Genomic DNA, 18836 nt, shown 5'->3' on the forward strand with positions numbered 1-18836 from the left:
ATCTTTTCTATGCTTACTCAGGAGTAAGACCAATTGGGCTCACAGCCAACACACGTACAAAAAGGACTGAAATCCTTGGCATACCATGTTTTGCAACATGAAGGACAAATGAAACTCCCTGTTGACTTTAAAGGATACAAGGATACGGAAAGCTTGACTGAGAGCCAAGAGATTCACAAGGTGAGCAACACAGGACAATTGTTATTACAAGCTACACAAAGCTCTATGCAAGTCTTCTTGCTGAACAGGATTTTTTTTTTAAATCACAAAAAGGGAAGTTGCTTTTAACAGGACAACTTTTTAAAGCGAAATACTGTTTTAGGCTTGGCAGTACCTCCTCAGGGCCAAGCTAGACATGATCCTGCGAGATCCATTAGCGGATCTGTTCAGGTTTTTGTTTTTTTAAAGGGAATTTTTTTAAAGCAGCCATGTAAACAACCAATTTAGACCAGGGTTGGGAAGGGGGCTGGATTTAACACTTCCGAGACAGAAAAATCAGATAGAAGCTCCGATGTCTGAACACATCTGGCTCTGCAGACTTGGCCCACTTACAAGAGATCAAAACCACTTATTACACCTTCTTTTGAGATGCCTTTTTTTTAGCTTTGTGTTTTAACTGTTTCCTTCCCTTGCAAAACACAGTTTTGCAGATTGAAACTGAACCTTCGTCCCGTATTATAAAACGCTGGACGGGAATACCCCCTGCCTTTTCCTCCTTTCCAAGGTTAATAACACTTGGGGGATGGTTTCAGTTGGCAATGCCACTCAATGTAGGAAGTGTTAATTACCACCGCCACCCAACACACTGTTGTTCTGATCTGAACTGGTAATTCCAAATGGGGAACACCAAAATAAAACAGGAGTCCAGTGACACGTTAAAAGATTAACAAAATGCATTCTACCATGAAGACTCAGCTTAGGCCAAATTTAAGGCACCCTTGGACTCCTGTTTTATTTTTATCTGAACTCAGCTCCATGTGGCCCCTCTTTTAACAAATGCTGGGAAGACTCATTCAAAGATAACACAGTATCACCTCTGGCTTGGCCCTTTGTAACAGCCTTCAGGATTGGAATGAATGGCCTTCATAAAAAATCAGCTTATATATACAACGAATGTTCTATGCTTCAAAGACAAGATTTAGATACAGAACAAACAAGGAAAGTCCTTATAAAAATAAAGTGCTTTTTTGGTCTCCAAACACATACTTGCCTATAAGATCCCATGGTGACCTTCCCGTTGAATATAACCAGTTCCATTCTTGACCCCAGTATCACGCTTTGCGTTGGAACATTTCAGATCTTTGGCTAAAAGCCATGTGATAGACACCCTCCCTTGATTTCCAACATTGCTGAATGTATGCTCATAGTCACACACCACAAGCATAGACCAAGGGATTCTACACTCCGTCCAACTCCCACTTCGAATATTTCAGTAAAAGACAGACAAAACTCACACATGTGCTTATGACAAAGTGCCCCTCTGGCCAGAGGCCAAACTCAGAGCAGCTCTTATACTGACCAACCTGATGAATCCTTAATAATGCCTCAAAAGGAACTTGTATTGGGTAAGAGATATCGAAGAGAAAGACACATATTAAGATACGAACCTATTTTGGTTAAGGCCACAACCACCGCAGTTTAATCAGTTGGATGAAATTGACTAAAACCATTTCTGATCAGCTGCAAGGTGTTCCTGAGATAGGAGATTCCCACAAAATCAATTTTTTAAATTAAAAAAACAGCACCCGGCAAATTGCTTCTGAAAAGAGGCATTCCCTGGGGGGGGGGGGGGGAGAGAACAGATAATGCTTCTTGTACCTTCTGCAGAGTATCATTTAAAGCAAAAGAGGTCTGTTCTTTCCATCTCTGGAAAGACTGCTCTTATGCAAATGTGTGGTGTGCGTGAAAGCCACACGTGGCAAATTACACTTGGGAAGAAGCATTCCCTCTTGTGTGAGAGAAAGAATGCCTCTTCTAATACAATGCCTGCTCCAAAGAAGGGCACTCATCACCTAAAAATATAATTTTTGGAACACTTTTTGTGATATGTAAATGTATGTGAATGAAACTCATACAATGAACCCACAAAGACGACATCCCTTCTATATATGGATAGTGTCACATATAAAGCTGCCTGCTTATATGCAGCTGCATCCGAGACTCCGGATCACTGTCTCAGACAGGATGCGTCCTCCTGTACCTATGGCCACTGTACATTCGGATGATTTTGGGTGCCTGCCACCATGTGTTCAGGAGATGGTCGGCCACCTTGTCTAAGGTGGGACCGTCGAAGTCTGCCAGCAGGTTGACAGGAGTTGCTTCCTTGAGAAACTTGGGGAGGCTCAGGGCTTCAGGGAGGCGGGTGTTGCCCAGGAAAACGTGCAGCAAGATGCGCTGGCGCAGGCTGTCCTGGAGGAACTGGACCAAGTCCTCCAGCCTCTCCACCAGAAACTGGTCCGCCCAGGTGTGCAAGGATCCTCGCAAGAGGAGGGAGAGAAGCGCAGTCTTGAGGACGTAGGAGGAGAGGACGCGGGCCCACTGCGAGGCCAGGGGCTGCTCCAAGGCGCGCCCTCCCAGGTCCCTCAGGCCCTTGAGGATCTGCAGGCACTTGAGGTGGCAGGAGTCGCCGGCGCCCTGCTCTTTCAGCCAGCCCAGCAGGCGCTGCTCCGGCTTGGAAACGTTGAGCGTCCAGAGGGAGGCCAGCTGGCCCGGGGCGGGCGGCTGGGCGGCGGGCAGGGCGGTGAGGAAGAGCGCCTCGCCCAAGGGGATGGCCGGGATGAGGCGCACGGCCAGCGAGAGGTGGCAGCAGACGTAGTCCGAGCGCGGGGCGACGTGCAAGGTGAGCGGGCGGCCGGGCCCGACGGCCAGGCTGACGCGGACGCGCTCCTGCAGGCGGGAGCGCACGGCGCCCAGGCAGCGCTGCACGTGGCCCTGGAACCAGCGCAGCACCAGCGCGGCCGACAGGCGGCGTCCGCCCTCGGCCGGCCGCTCCACGCACAGCGCCTCGCTCAGCCCGCCCGCCGCCGCCGCCGCCGCCACCTCCAGGGCGCAGGCGAAGGCGCCGCGAAGGCCCGCCGCCGCCGCCTCCCTCCGGCGCGGCTCCACGCGGAGCGCCAGGCGGGGCGGCAGGCGCAGCGGCACCAGCACGTCGAAGGCGTCCGGGCTGCGCACCTTGTGCTGCTCGTAGGCGCTGCCCACTTGCACGAAGTCCCCGCGCAGCGCCAGCCGGCCGGCCGCCTTGCCGGCGCGCACCACCTCGCCCACCACCAGGCTGACGTGCGCCTTGCTGTGGCCCAGCACGTGGGGCGAGAGGCGCAGCTGCCGCTCGTGGAACTCCTCCAGCGCCTCGCGCCGCCGCCGCCGCCCGCCGGGCCGGGCCGCCGCCGGGCTCCTTTCGCCCACGGGGCTCTCCGGGGCCCCGCGCCGCCCTCGGGCCCGGTAGCGCAGTGCCAGGCAGGCCAGCAGCGCCAGCAGCAGCAGCGCGCCTTTCAGCAGCAGCGCCGCCGGGGCGCCCTCCCCTGCCGGCCCGGCGCGCGTCCGCAGCGCTTGCAAGAGGCCCAGCAGCGCCGTGCAGCCGCAGGTCACCAGCGGCCAGAAGACGCGCAGGTTGAGGCTGTAGGCGGTCATGGCGGGGAGGCGCGGGCGGATGGGCGAGAGGGCCTCTGGGCGTGCGCAGAGTGCATGGCGCGGAGGGCGCCCGGCGAGTTCTGGGGCTGGCGCGGCGACCTCGCGTCCTAAAAGAGAATCTCTTCAGCTCAGGCTGTGCGGAAGCGAAGGGCCAGCCCCGCGTTGCCAACTTCCCGCCGTCGCCTCGGCCTGCTCCCGGTTGGACAGGAATCCGCGATGCTCCTCGGGCCTCTCCTGGCGCAAAGCCCCCGCGGCGCTCCTGGGCCGCTCCTGCGCTCCGATCTCGGTTTCTGTCCCCTTGTTGGGAGTTCCGCCGGCCGGGCGGGGGGCGGCTATCGGCGGCTCCTTCCTGCCCCTTCTCTCTCCTTTTCCCGGGCTGGACGGTCCCGGGACAAGCAAGCAAGCGCGCCCTCCGCCTTCTCCAAACTTGGACTGTGTCCCAAGGCGAGCGCGGCCGGCCCTTTCCCAGCCCCGTTACTTCAAAGTTCATGTGAAGCTTCCTCTTCCGAGCTGGGAGGAAGGGGGGAGAGAGGAACCGCCCGCGTCACTCACCCGCTGAGCTCAGAGGAAATGCCAAAGGCTGGGACGGGGTGGGGGCGCAGCGTGCAAACCGCACAGGCTTCCTTGGGGAGGCGGCACAGATGCGGCTCCGGGCCAGGAAAAAAGGGGGCGCGGAGGGAGGGAAACGTAAGTTTTCCAGGGAACGTTTAACGGGACAAGAAAGCAGAAATTATTCATTGACCAACATGGAAAAGGAAATGCAAATAAAGCGGGGGGGGGGGACTACACTTCATTTAGCACTCTCCCCCATGCAGCAGGAAAGGATGCCAAACCTTTGTGCATTTCCATAGAAGTTGCAATGGCTTTTAATTTCGTTACTTATAAGCGGTGGTGGAACTCAGTGGGTTGCCCTTGGAGAAAATGGTCACATGGCTGGTGGCCCCATCCCCTGATCTCCAGACAAGAGGGGAGTTTAGATGTGGGGTGGAGGGCAACCTCAACCTCAACTCCTCTCTGTCTGGAGATGGGGGGGGGTTCCACCGGCCATGTGACCATTTTCAAGAGGTTCCAGAACTCCATTCCACCACTTTCAAGCTGAAAAAAAGCCCTGCTTATAAGTTCTTTTTTCCATAAAGAACTGACGTGTTCTTGTTTAAACACACACACTGAACTGCGGATTCAGGCTTCCTTTGTGTTCGGATTCAGCAGTGCTCAAGTTCCCTTGGGTGGAAATCAGAGTGCCTTGAACCACGCGCAAAGTTCCTTTCTGGCAGGGCTGAGTTATCACATCTAGGTCCCCATAGTATATCATTAACAAAGTGCCACTGTAGCCCTGGCGGCAGCAGTAGGACACCTTTTAAATAGGATGTGCCAGAATGTCACAGAACATTGAACAAGTTTTCAAATGCCCCAGAACTTTATGAGGTTGGATGCTCAGTGCAAAATAAAACCTAGAGAAGGAAGAAATGGATCTCTCAGGGAAAGCCTCACGCCTGCAGATGAAGGTGGGGGCAGGCGTAATTCTGTAGCATTGGGTACAAGAACAGATTTAAAGATGCACCAAAATCTACTTGGGGGGGGGAAAAAGCAAAAACCAGCAATCCTCCTTTTGAGAATATAAAAGCCAGAGCTGTGAACCCAATCCCTCCCCAGTACCAATCTGAACATCTAGCCAAGAGTGGTCTTTAATGTGCTGAATTAAAACCCCTGTGAAGAGCTTTACAACACGCCACATCATGCAACATCCTATTGTTAGGTAACAGAGCATTGTCTTTCTCCACTTGAAGGATTTTTCTCCAGTTCTGGTGTGGCTGAATTTGCTGTTTCCCGAAATAGACAGCTGCAGGTTGCCATATTGGCACCCTAAAGCTTCTCCCTCAAACGGCAGAAAATACGGATTTTCATAAAGGTCAGAGCCTCGAGTCTGTTTGAATAGCCCTTTTTAATAGCTCACGCGCCTTCCATTGAGGCAATTGTGAGGCAGAGATTTGTACAATAAACTGATTCAAAATCTTTTGCTTGGTTGAAAAGGGCCCCCCAAAGTGACTGGAGGGCAGACTTCAGGGAAAATGCTATTTATTTTTCATATAAATAGTGTCAGGCCTATGGGTAGCAAACACCTTTTTCGAAGCATTCCTCTTCCCCTGTAGGAGGGAAAGCTGTTTCTGTGGAGAAGCTTATGTGTGGTACTTCACAACAGACAGTGCCCCGCCTTCAGAACAATTCTTTATTCACATGCAGATTTAACAAACCGATTAACAAATTAACTCACAGGATAACCAACTAAGATTTACTCAACTGAATATCAACCGAAATCTTTGCTCTGGTTTTTAGTCGGTAGTTGTAAAAATGTCTGTTCTTGTCTTTGGACGGAGATCTGTTGCCGGCTTAGGAATTCCTGGGGTGTTGTGGGTGGTCAGTGTCTCGTTGAAACGGGCAGGGCCCTCAGTCACAACCCTTGCAATAAATATACCAGCACAAAACCCTTCTGGTGTACAGATCTTGACATTAAAGGATCTCCGCTGGCAAATGTTGAGAAAACCCTTTCTCTGCCTGAACCCCTGGGCAGACCAGGTAATGCTGACCTTGAGAGACAAGCCTGATCTCGTCAGATCTCAGAAGCTAAGCAGGGTCAGCCTTGGCTAGTAATTAGATGAGAGAACTGCAAAGAAGACGAGACCTAAAGGCAGGCAATGGCCAGCCACCTCTGTTAGTCTTGTGCCTTGAAAATCCCAGCAGGAGTCGCCATAAGTCAGCTAGGACTTGACAGCACTCTCCACCACAGACCGATGGTCTACCTTGCTATCACGTAGCTTCATACGTCCAGTTTCATCATGGCTGTATTCTGTGCCAGCCAAGGCTGCACATGTATAAATAATGACAGTTTTATCCTGAAGACCCGGGCTTTTTTTCAGCTGGAACGTGGTGGAACGGAGTTCCGGCACCTCTTGAAAATGGTCACATGGCCGGTGGCCCCGCCCCCTGATCTCCAGACAGAGGGGAGTTTAGATTACGTTCTGTGCCACGGCGTGGAGGGCAATCTAGACTCTGTCTGGAGATCAGGGGGCAGGGCCACCGGCTGTGTGACTATTTTTGCCGAGGGCGATTTAAACTTTAAAAAACTCCCCCCTTGTTCCGGCTGACCCAAAGTGATGTCACTGTGTGGTCCTGAGTTCCACCATCTCTTTTCCCAGAAAAAAAGCCCTGCTGAAGACGCTTTACTCCCCCCACCCCCCAAACCCAGTGGAAAGCTCTAAAACACCATCTCAGCCCTCGCAACATAAGGACGTTTTTGCACATGCCTTGAAAATCGCTTTAATTATCACCTCGGGCTTCACCGCTATTTGCGTTTCCTTGGTTGACAAGTGAAAACTTCTCCTGCTTTTAAGTTCCTTCTGGCTCTTCCTCAAACAGCAGTGGGAAATGATGTACACACACATTTGTCACTTGCACGCACTTGCCTAGACTCAAATGTCTACAGTTTTATGCCAGTAAAGTTAGATGGAAGACCGGTAACCTAGCTGGAGCACACCTGTTCTCAGGTGACACCAAAAATGCATGAATGTTGAAATGGGATTGGAACCACAGTGGCGCTAAACCGTTTAGAACTTTTTGTGCCTGCCAGAAATGCGAAGATCCTTTCATACCACTGAGATACATCCATCTCAGCAGATCCGGGCTGCTGTTTCTGAACAGTGGTTCATGGTAAAAAAAAAACCCCATAACTGAACACATAGCAGCAGATTAACTTGGAGGTTAGCAGACCCCCTATAGCTTTGTTGAAGCTAACTTGCTAACAAAACGGCCTGTAGAACAGAAGAGGCAGTCTACAAATAGCATCCAACTACATGCTGGTTTCCCTCTTCATTCGAGAAATACAAAAATACGCCGTTGGTAATTATCCTCTCCATGCATAAATACTGCTTCAGAAGCAGCATGCCTTGCTTTTGGGGAGCGTCGGTCCGGAAGGTCACCTTCCTCTGCTGCCTAGCAAGACATTAACTGTTTGCCCTGGACAAACAGTACCATACAGACTAATCCCTTAACCAAGAAGAAGGACAACCAACAATCTGCTTATCATCATCGCTTCCCCACCTCACAAGAATGTTTCCAGTTGTATGTTGTCCTGCGGATCGCCCCAAGGACAGCAAAACAGTGAAGCCCAAGGAAGCAACTTACGTGGCACACATCCCATTATCGTCTCTATAACTGTGCTATTCTTTGATACGTCTTGTTCTCTGGGATAAGGAAGGCTTGAGAAATCAGAGTAGCCCTGGAGGATTCAGTGAAGCCGATCTATGCAGGACACGGTGTGTTCTATGAACAGAACTTCTAGCATTCTTTCTCTAAAAATCATGCTCAGCCCTCCAACCCCCAATTCGGGTTGCACATGTTACAGTGAACACACATATAAACTACATGTATGTGTGTCCACCTATTTGTAAGAAAGAGCCAACGGATGTTCACTTTACAAATGAAACCAGGGACAAGCGCTTAGATAGATGTGGGAGTTTCAAACGCACATACATGTGTTGAATTCAACATGAAAATTACTCAATGCACATATAAAGAAAATCGAGAGTATGCTGTACATGGAATGTAGTGTGTTCTCTGTAACTTGTAAACAGGGCAACTATGGAGTAAGAGAAGGGGATTTAAGCCTTCCATGCTGTTTTCCTGATATTTATTATTTTTTATTTACTTCATCTGTACCCTGCCTTTCTCCCCACTGGAGAGCCAAAGCAGCTTACATCATTCTTCTCTCCATTTTATCCTCCCAACAACCTTGTGAGGTAGGTTAGGCTGAACATGTATAACTGATTTGAGGCCACCCAGCGAGCTTCCATGGCCGAGAGGCAACTGAAATATGAAATAGCCCGGGTTATATTGCAGGTGTCTTGAGCTAGGGTGTTTTAGGTCCGTTGTCTTCAGTCTTTCCAGACCCAGGACCCACTGGGCATGAGACCCACTGAGTGGCATGGATGTGATACAAAGTCATGTGACATTAGAGTCATTGGAGGGCAGGGGGGCAAATCCCAAATGGCCCCATGAGGATTGAATCTGCTTCAGGATTGCAGAATGTTGACAGCAACTGAGAAGCAAGGCCTGCTGCAGAAGAATGGGCAGGAGAGAGATTTCCAAATTATTCCCCCATCCTGCGATTCATGATAGGCCTCTAATGTAATGGCATTGAACTGACTCCAAAACTGTCCTCAAGACAATAATTAAAGCAGGCGTTTCTGCAAAGATTAAATGTTGTTTCTCCTGCAGCTACCAGGAGACAGACGCATCATCTGCGCATTGTAAGCAGAGAGATAACGGTGCATAATTTGTGCAAAACATATGCTGCTTTTGCTGGGGTTTGCAAAGCCACAACAGCTTCCCACACGCCCAGCAGCACACAAGTAGCTGGGGGGTTGTGGGTGATATCAAAGGAGCACTCGAGGAAGTTGGTGCGGACGGCCCTGCAGGAGGTAATTCCCTGGCTAGTCCTTCCATTTGCCTTGGGTAAGGGCATACCTTTATCTGTAATGAAAACACTTAACATTTATACAGTGCTTTGGAGGGTTTGGCACACTTTGCAAGCATTATTCTGGTAGTCCTTAACAACCACTCAGTAAGGTAGGCCAGTAATTATTCCCATACTGCAGACAGGAGGGGTCTGAGGCTGGAGAATATTGGTTTGCTGAGTGCCACCTAGTGGCGACAGTGAGATTTATTGTCTTTCCAGATCCCAGATTGATGATCAAATTGCATATGAGGCAGGAATCCTGTAACTGGAACTCCAGATCTACTATGATCCTGAAAAAATAGCTTTGGGGGGGTGAGGCTGTATAGATTGGAGACGCAGCTCTGGTAAAGGAGAGGCCTCTCCCTCCCCCACCCACCCCAACTGAAAACGCTCCTTTTAAGCTTCTTGGTGTCCAGCCCGATCCTGAAGCACAGAGCAGGAGGGATTGCAGTTTGGCCACAAGCAGCTGTCAATCAGGCGGAAGGAGCAGCTGCGGAGGGGCGGTTTGGAGGACTGGCCCACTTCCTGAAGGCTCCTCCCCCAGCACTGCAAGGCTCGTGGCAGAGGAACCCCTTTCACTTGAATTTCTGTCCAGTAACTGTGGAGAAAAAAGCACAAAGAGAGAGGATTGACTGACAGATCTGAGGACCAAACTGGACATCACGTTGGGGTCCCATGACTGAATTTCCTGACGTGATTGGCCTTCCTCCTCCCCTCACACCCAGTAAAAGTTAAGAGAAATTACACCAAGGATCCCCAACCCTTTTGAGCCTGTAGGGTGGGCTAGGATTGCCAACCTCCAGGTGGAGCCTGGAATTAGTCTCCAGACTAGAGAGATCAGTTCCCCTGGAGAAAATGCTGCTTTGGAGGGTGGACTCTATGGCATTATATCTCTGAGGTTCCTCTCCGCCCCAAACTCTGCCGTCCCCAGGCTCCACCCCCAAATATCCAGGAACTTCCCATCCCAAAGTTGGCACCCCTATTGTGGGTACAACCACAGAGCATTGTGTGATGGAAGCAATGCTATACCGAAAGACGTCCTTCTGATAATGACAGAGATTTCCTTGGCCCCGGGGCGGGGAGGGAGGCTGGTACCCTCTCAGCTCTCACCTAAGCCACCCAGGAGCATCCCTCGAAGAAGTGCCAAGAAATAACACAAAGGGCCAAGCTACAAGTGACGAATGACACTTGAGCAGCAAGTGAACAGACTCACATGTATTCCTCTCTGTTTACTTGCACTCCACTTGCACTCCACTCAATTGAGTGGAGTACAAGTGAACAGGGAGGAATGCATGTGAGCCTGTTCACTTGCTGCTCAAGTGTCATTCGTCACTTGTAGCTTGGCCCATAGTCAAATGATTCATGGGTATCTAATGTTCTAGGAACTGACACTTGGCAGCAGAAAGCTGGCTCATGAATTAGGGGTGGGGCTGTCCCTCAAGGTGGCAGAACATCTGCTTTGCATGAAGAAGGACCCAGGTCCAATTCTCGGAAATTCCCTATTGTTAAAACGATCAGGTGGTAGGTGATGTTGAGAAAGCCTCAACAGCCTTTGCCAAGAAGTGCAGGCAATTCTGACCCTGCTAGAGCAATGATCTGACTCGGTAGAAGGCAGCTGGGGGTGTGCGTTTATACTCACCTTTTCGTTACCAACGTATGAGCAAGACAGGAGGGCGCAAACACCGCACTGCAGGAAAGAGGAAAGCACGGCATTGCTGTCACCTGCTTTTACCCAACATATGATACAGCAGTTTTCAACAGAGCCAGGGCTACCCATTCAAAGAAAGCAAAACACCTCCTTGAGGAAGAAGAAGCCTGGGCCTTTTCCGTTTAGAGAAGAAGGGTTGCATCAGTGCTTAGTTCTCATGGCCCCTTCTTACATGCCCAGGATAATGCTGATCACCACCTTGGGGTCAGGTAGCCATTTTCACCAGGCCAGTTCAGCTAGGGATCTTGATGGTATTTTGCCATCTTCTGGGCGTGGAGCAAGGGTCACTGGATATGTGAGGGAGGTGGTTGTGATTTTCCTGCATCATGCAGGGGGTTGGACTAGATGACCATAGATGTCCCTTCCAGCCCTATGATTCTATGATTCTAAGAGCTAGCTAAGGGGGACATGGAAGAGTTTCATAAACTTATGAAAGAGGCAGTGGAAAAGGGCAGTGAGAACTTTTTCTTCTTCTCCCGTAATACTGAGGCACTCACAATGAAGTCAATGAGAGGTGGGGGTAGATTCAAGGAGGCAAGAAGCAGCACTTTTTCGCTAATGGAACTCACTGACACCAAGATGGTCAGATGGCTACTAGCTTAGACTGCTTTTCAAGGGGACTGCACAGGAGGGGCCTATCCAAGCTATGAGCCATGATGGTAGAATGGAGCCTCCATGTTTGGAGGCAGTATACCATTGAAGATTGGTTGCTAGGGACCCACAACAGTCAAAAGACCTTCATTTTCATGTCCCCTTGTAGGCCTCTCATCTGGCCACTGTTTGAAATGGGATGCTGAACTAGATGGACTGCTGATCTGACCTACCAAGGTTGCTCTGATGTCCTTAAAGTGGGCAGAAATCTTTCCTAATCCTCATTCTTCAACAGCCGGTTTCAGTGCTTGAACCCAGAAGGCCTTTCTCTGCAAACACTCTTGCCCCTCTCCAGTATTTAACTTTAGCATCAGGAGTACTTACGGGATGTCGTGCAAGGTGCTCTTCAGGTCCCTTCCAAGGTTCTGAATATAACTCCACTGATTTTCCAAGACGCTCGTGCTCCTGAGGCGGACGTTTTCCAATTTCAGTTGTTCCTCATCAAACAGCCACTGAACCACAAATACTGGAGCTGCAAGGAGAATGAAGAAGGACCCCGGCTGGAGACAAAGGAATGATTCTATAGCATAGGCTGACCTCAAAGAAACAGCTCTTACTAGGGTTGCCAGGTTGTGACCCAGAGATGTCTTTTTACCTTTCGTTTTCTCACTGGAGTAGGAGATGTCTCCATGGGGCCTTCTTCCTGGTCTCTGTGTTAATGTCTCCCCCAAAGGGCAGAAGATTTTGCGGGGGGTGGGAATAAATGACAGGACTGAACAGAAATTGGGTGGGAGGGGCAGGGATAGCAACTGCTTCCCACTAAAGGAAGATTTCTCTGGATTGCAAACTGCTAGGCCTATGTTCTAGAGCCATCAGATCCCTTCTGGACCTTTCTGAAAGTGGAGTGAGTGCCACAACAAAATGGCTGCCATGCAAGGATGGGGCCAAATACAAAATGGCTGCCACCGGTGATTAACTGACTGGTTGCTTTGCAAAACAGGTGCTGTTGGGTTCTACATTCCCCCAAAAGGGAAGGGTTTGCTCCCTGTGAAATCAAAAGGAGAGGTTGCCAAGCTAGCAATATAAGGAAGACCTTAAGGTTGCCAGAGATATAGGGAAGGCCATGTCTGTGGTCAAGCTGAGGGCACATGGCTGTGATGCACCTGCCCAGAATGAGCCTGTCAATGTGATAGTCTACTGGTAGGGTGTGACCTGAATCATCCTTTATTCCCCCCATGCTTTTAGATCTTAACCCGTAGAAGCAAGCAGGTGCCAGTGAACTGGTGGCAGGCAACCCCCTATACCAACGACTCTATGAGGGGTGAACAATAGTCGCTTGGTTAAGGTTGCTCTGCTGTCTGCTTTGCCCTCATTTGATAGCACCGTAGGAACGAGGCCCTGTGATGCAGTGTGAAACCAGCCTTACTTTTCAAGGATGAATACAACTTATATCCCAGGAAGCATTGCCATTCCTCGCCTCGTTTGAACTGCTGCTTGCATTTTTCCGGAAGGATTCCACTCCACATTCTAGAGGGGGGAAAGGCAAGAAAACGTAACCATTGAGGCAATGTTGGGAATTTCTCACGTGGGAGCTCTGAAAGCTCCTGCTTTGCGTGGGCTGTTTTCCGGACAGTGTCTGGAGCTCCCATCTCAGAGGGGCACCAAAGCTGTTTGATGTGAAGTGGGAGCTTTGGTGACATTTGGACGTGACGCAGAACAGAAGCCCAACTGACTGTTACACTCTGCCACAAAATATTCGGCAATGGAGTGTTCTGAACTTGCAGCAATGCCGTTTAATAAACACACTTGAGTTCCCCTCTCTTAAGGGTGTGGGAATTCCAGTGTCAGGTCAGCAAACAAAAGCATACCGGATCCCTTTCTTGAGAGCCTCCACCGGAGAGCAAGCGAAAGCATCTGAACAGCCAGGTGCTCTTGGCCGTTTGGTGTCTACCAGGAACCAGCCAGAATCAACAAGCCCCTGGACTTGAAGGGCTTCTGCTTCAAGCGCCTCTAAGAGGGCTGCCACCCGATCAATGTTCAACAGCACTCCTGTGGCACCAGCACTGAAAAGGAAAACGCACCATGGCAGGACCCATATATTCCACACTGAACCTTTGACTCCGCGAAAAAGCCGTATCGATCTACCAATGGATGTTTTTCTCATCTCCGATGTGATTCCTCCCCCATTTTATCCCCACACAGGGCTTTTTTTCTGGGAAAAGAGGGGGTGGAACTCAGTGGGTTTCCCTTGGAGAAGATGGTCTCATGGCTGGTGGCCCCGCCCCCTGATCTCCAGACAGAGGGGAGTTGAGATTGCCCACCACGCCGCTCCAGCGGCGCGGAGGGCAATCTCAACTCCCCTCTGCCTGGAGATCAGGGGGCGGGGCCACCAGCCATGTGACCATTTTCAAGAGGTGCCGGAACTCCATTCCACTGCGTTCCAGCTGAAAAAAAGCCCTGTCCCCACACTAGAACCCTTTGAGGTAGGTGCAGCTTAGAGAGGCAGCAACATTCCGAGTTCTCAGACTCTGCCACTGGAGAGCCTTTTGACTGGAGGTGTCAGAGGTTGAAACTGGGCCCTAACAACAACAACAACATTCGATTTATATACCACCCTTCAGGATGACTTAACACCCACTCAGAGCAGTTTACAAAGTATGTTGTTATTATCCCCACAACAACAATCACCCTGTGAGGTGGGTGGGGCTGAGAGAGCTAGAAGCTGTGACTCACCCAAGGTCACCCAGCTGGCTTCAAGTGGAGGAGTGGAGAATCGAACCTGGTTCTCCAGATTAGAGTCCTGCACTCTTAACCACTACACCCTACTGCATACAAAGCTGATGCTCCGCCATTGAACAAAAACTCTGCCATTCGGGAGGTGGAAGCGTACCCCCAATTTAAATAGATTTCGCTCTTCCATTCACAGAAACTTCTGGCTTACCTTGACCCAGCAAGCAACAGCACCTTTGCTTGTTTCATTCCTTTGGGGACGAGGTCCTTTATTACTTCCTGGATAATCAAAGAGCCCATGAAAGCATAAGGCACTAGAAGAAAGAGGGCAAGTTTGACAATGACCTGAGATGAAAAGGGGCAAGAAGGAAACTGGAAAACAATGTATACCTTGTCGTGATTTGGGCAGAGTTCCGATCCAAATATCACTGGAGCAATAAGGCACAAACCTAAAAAGAAGCAGCAACATCATGCCATTAAAGCAATTCAGCATTATAATCAGCAATGCAGTGAGTAAAAAAAAATGCCATGACATTTTTGAGTTGCTTTCAATGGCCTCCCAACACCTCTGCTATTAACATTTTTAAAAAATATATATCCTGCTTTTTTGCACCACTAGTCCACACTATATACAATATAAAAAACTATGAAGAGGATAACCTAGAACAAAATAACCAGCCAGGTCAAGAAGAAAAAACAACAACTATCACCCTGAGCAAATCTCAAGGCCCAGATCAGGAGAAACCCCAGAATATCCAGTCAAACAAGAAACCTAAAAAGTATTAACACCCAGTGCCTACTGGAAAGAACTGTGTTGGAAATTGCACAGCCCCAGGGCCACCAGCAAGGAAGCTCTGCCCCATGTAGCCATCCACTGGACTTCTGATAGCGGAAGCATATGGAGCAGAAGATCTCTGTATGCAGGTAGAAGAAAAAGATACGTCTTTTAACAGGACTTTTTTTTTTCTGGGAAGAGGTGGTGGAACTCAGTGGGTTGCCCTCGGAGAAAATGGTCACATGGCTGGTGGCCCCGCCCCCTGATCTCCAGACAGAGGGGAGTTTAGATTGCCCTACGTGCCGCTCAGTGGTGCGGAGGGCAATCTCAACTCCCCTCTGTCTGGAGATCAGGGGGCGGGGCCACCAGCCATGTGACCATTTTCAAGAGGTTCCAGAACTCTGTTCCACCGCGTTCCAGCTGAAAAAAAGCCCTGGTCTTTAACGTCCCCTGCCTTTGGTCCCTGACAATTGAGGAATAGAAGAAACGTCTTACACTGCATTTGCACTCCACCAGTAAGGATTCTCTTCCACGTGAGCTGACAAAATGCCTGTTCCTAGGATAGCAAGCAGAGAAATAAGACAGCAATGGAGTACAGTCCAACAGCTAAATTCCAGCTTTCTCTCTCAACCCTCAGTACCTTTTCTTGTTTGAGGCCATTCCGATGAACTTGTCAAGCGACGAGTATTTTTGTGTCTGCCGTCACAAGTTTCTGTGTTGTAACAGCACCAACCACCTGACAAAGGATGAAAAAGATGGTCAGGAATCGTTGCATACAACTGCCTCAACACACTCTTGAGGTTACATTTCAGAGGGGGGATCTGTTTCTCTCCTTGGATTCCTAATTTTTTTAATTAAAAAAACCTTGGGCCAAGCAGAACTTTGGTGCCAAAAAAAAGAGGCCAAGGAGCATTTACTGGGAAATGGGTGCATTTTGTTCATTAATTCACGGGTCACCGCCTGAAAACAAACCATGGACTTTTGCACGTGTGTTTTAATAAGAGCTGCCTTTCCATATGCATACCAATTCTGCAATCCTTTTGAGTCCAAAAATGCCTTTGGGATGCTTTTCCAAAGAATAAACAATTGGTCTGTGCAATGGAGGCAAGCAGCACCATCATCTTAATTCAACATCCTTAAAAAAGCTAACTAGTACTTAAGTAATAATATCATTGATTTTTCATCAAGAAATTTCTTGATGTAGAAAAGACTGCTACGGATATGGGTCAGTGGGACTCTGAGGACGAGACCCCACAAGATTCCAAGCTGGCTTTGGGCCTGATCTGAGGAACTGACCTCTGCAGGATACACAGTGGAAGAGAAACCTACCCGATGGGTCATTCAATTAAATGTATACGAGCTTGCAGCTAGGAGCTGGGTCTAGGCACTCAGAGCCAAGCTACAAGTGATGCCTGACACAGGTTGGACACTTGTCAGCTTCCCTCAAATGTTGATGGGAAATGTAGGCGTTCTGGTTTTACAGCTTGGCTCTCCATTACAGCTGCAAGACCAGGACGCCTACATTTCCCATCAAAACTTGAGGGAAGCTGACAAGTGTCCAACCTGTGTCAGGCACCACTTGTAGCTTGGCTCTCACTTCTTCGCTTGCTCCTGCCTGTTTGCACTGGGAGCTGTCCCAGGTTCTGCCCCACCCCACCCAGCCGAGCCACAGCTACCTGGAACATGAATACCTGCTGCGATCATGACACAGGTTGGCCTGCTGCAGGGCTTGTGGGATAGGATAAGGACTAAAATGCTGGGTGTAGATATGGGAAATCCAGACTGAAATGCCCCGCTAGGCGGGAAGTTCCTTAAATTACTTTGGACAAATCTCTGTCCCTGCAGCTGAATGTACCTTGCAGGATTGTTGTGATGCTAAAATGATGTCCTGAACTCCAGGAAACTATGTATACCCCCCTCCCCCAGCCTCTCCATATAAGTACTGGTGAGGCAGCTTCTAACCATAAGAATTCTTTTTAAAACACAGAAATAAAGCAATTAAACAAGATACAAACAATAACGAATAGGATAAAATGCATATGTAGATAAAAACAGCAGCAAAACTGGGGTGGGGGCGGAAAGTGCTCAGCGAGTGGACTAAGGGTTACGCCATCTTAACCCAGACTTACGCCAGCATAACCCCCCTATGATGTGTCCAGCTGTGGTGCTACCCTGTTGATGCCCGGCCACAGCAGCTGGGCACAGATGCGAGTGCGACACAAGCCCCTGCACTGGCAGCCAGGGGGGTGGTCCAGGAGGTGGGGCTCGAGTTAGTCATCTCCCTAAGCCATCCTGGTCCTGGGAACACCCCCTGCAGCAGCAGAAAGTTACGCTGCAAAAAACGGTGGTATAGGCCACAGGCACCCATTTTACGGGAAAAACTCACTTGCTCCCCCAATGTTTTGCCTCACCCAAGTGGCTCAGCAGATCACAGGAGTGAGCACAGCGCTCTCAGTGGCAGCCGCACCACAGCTTCCCAGGCTCGGGCGCCAGCCTGGCTTGCTCAAAAAGGCCCTTAGAGAGTGATCGAGTGGCACCAGTGTTGTGCTGACATGCGGGCACATGTGCCGGGTTAGCCCTTTAAATTAGGATGCCCATAAATCATGAGATTAAAAACAAGACAATATGATCAAACCAGTAATGAAAGTTCACCGGGGGCAAGGGCGATCTGAAAAGCCTTGAAGAATAAAAGTATCTTTGCTCGGCATCTGAAAGCCTGTATGTTTGGTGCTAGAGGAATTTCTGCTGGTAGGGCATTCTGGAATTTGGGTGCCTCTACAAAAAAGGCCCTGTTTGGGTCACTTACCTCCACAATCTCACAGAGCAGGTTCTCTGGAGAAAATGTTAACTGCTGGGCAGGCTTGTACGTGATCAAAGTGAGAAACAAAATTGACAGCTTTGGCTTATTTCTGATGAGAGGCAATTTTTCCTCTTACCTACCTTCTAAGAAGATAATCCACCTCTTGCTGTTTCTCTGCTCCCTTATGTAATATCTGCAATGAAAGAGAAGAGAGTATTAAATATTACATTTCTTTCCTTCTAATACTAATTCATACTTCTTTAAGAAGGGGCTCACAAGGGCTTGTGCGGGAGGGCAAATCTCATGCATGCTCTTCCCTTCCCTTCCCTACCTTATCTTCACCGCCTGCCGCACATTGCTTTAATGCAACTCCAGATGCTGGTCAAATCCCACCCACCCCACAGTCTGTGCATGCCCAGACATCTCAATATTTTTGAGAATTGCCTCCTAATTTTATTTTATTTTTTGCAACAACTTGGATTTCCCCCCCTGTCCAGGTAGAGGTTTTCCCAAGTTTGCAGAACCCAAATTGTAATTGTGGCTGGCCCATTGTGTAGCTTTTTAAAAAATTGGCACATGCACCAGCCCTTGTCTATGAGATATAAGGATATGCTGAAAGGCATCTTACCCGGCTGTTGTCCCATCGTTGCAGGTGACCTTGGTGTTCTTCAGAAAGGTAAGCTTCATGTCATTGGAGGGCTTCGAGTTGACCGAAGCATTCCTCGCTAGCGGCCCTGCATTTTCCCCACTAGGAGGCACTATCTGGTGTGTGACTTCCTCTGCAGCAGCAGGCTGCACAATGGGTGGATGACTACCCTTTTGATTCCGAGCAGGAGTCTTGATGTTAAGTTTGGGGTTGCGTTTGCTTTGAGATGAAGCTTGCCCTAGTAACAGCAGGGCCAGTAGCAGCCCCTTGAAAATCTGTAGCGCCGTCATCCGTGAGCTGAAAAGCTAGAAGAATGAACCAGACATCTGACAGGGAGGAGAGAATTACAGTACTGGGGGTTTATTTAGGAAGAGGGAGATAGTTTAGGAAGAGCCTAACACTCCACAGAGCAGTTGGTTCATTCATTTATTAAAATATCTACACCCC

General features: G+C 49.5%; 2 protein-coding genes across 2 annotated transcripts; both read right to left on the reverse strand.

Moving 5' to 3' along the window:
* Positions 1–1831: 1831 nt before the first annotated feature.
* Positions 1832–3627, reverse strand: ITPRIPL2 (ITPRIP like 2). Its single transcript, XM_054993669.1, has one exon. It carries the CDS (start codon positions 3625–3627, stop codon positions 2176–2178), a length of 1452 nt encoding a protein of 483 aa, XP_054849644.1. The 3' UTR covers positions 1832–2175.
* Positions 3628–9535: 5908 nt separating this feature from the next.
* Positions 9536–18679, reverse strand: LOC129339065 (palmitoleoyl-protein carboxylesterase notum2-like). The gene is made up of 11 exons (XM_054993670.1): positions 18372–18679; positions 17884–17936; positions 15584–15679; positions 15439–15499; positions 14559–14617; positions 14380–14482; positions 13307–13501; positions 12865–12965; positions 11823–11970; positions 10779–10826; positions 9536–9737 (listed from the first exon to the last, which is right to left on the reverse strand). Exons 1-11 carry the CDS (start codon positions 18677–18679, stop codon positions 9536–9538), a joined length of 1374 nt encoding a protein of 457 aa, XP_054849645.1.
* Positions 18680–18836: the final 157 nt, after the last annotated feature.

The sequence above is a fragment of the Eublepharis macularius genome, chromosome 12 (genome assembly GCF_028583425.1).
Source record: "Eublepharis macularius isolate TG4126 chromosome 12, MPM_Emac_v1.0, whole genome shotgun sequence".
Lineage (NCBI taxonomy): Eukaryota > Metazoa > Chordata > Lepidosauria > Squamata > Eublepharidae > Eublepharis > Eublepharis macularius.

Coding starts and splice junctions, on each gene's coding strand:
- ITPRIPL2 (XM_054993669.1), bottom strand. CDS start 3,627: ATGACCGCCTACAGCCTCAACCTGCGCGTCTTCTGGCCGCTGGTGACC.
- LOC129339065 (XM_054993670.1), bottom strand. CDS start 18,679: ATGACGGCGCTACAGATTTTCAAGGGGCTGCTACTGGCCCTGCTGTTA. Junction 13,502..14,379: donor CTGTTGCTTGCTGGGTCAAG/GTAAGCCAGAAG, acceptor TTTCCTTTTCAG/TGCTGGTGCCACAGGAGTGC. Junction 11,971..12,864: donor GTTGTATTCATCCTTGAAAA/GTAAGGCTGGTT, acceptor TTCTCCTTGCAG/CTCCAGTATTTGTGGTTCAG.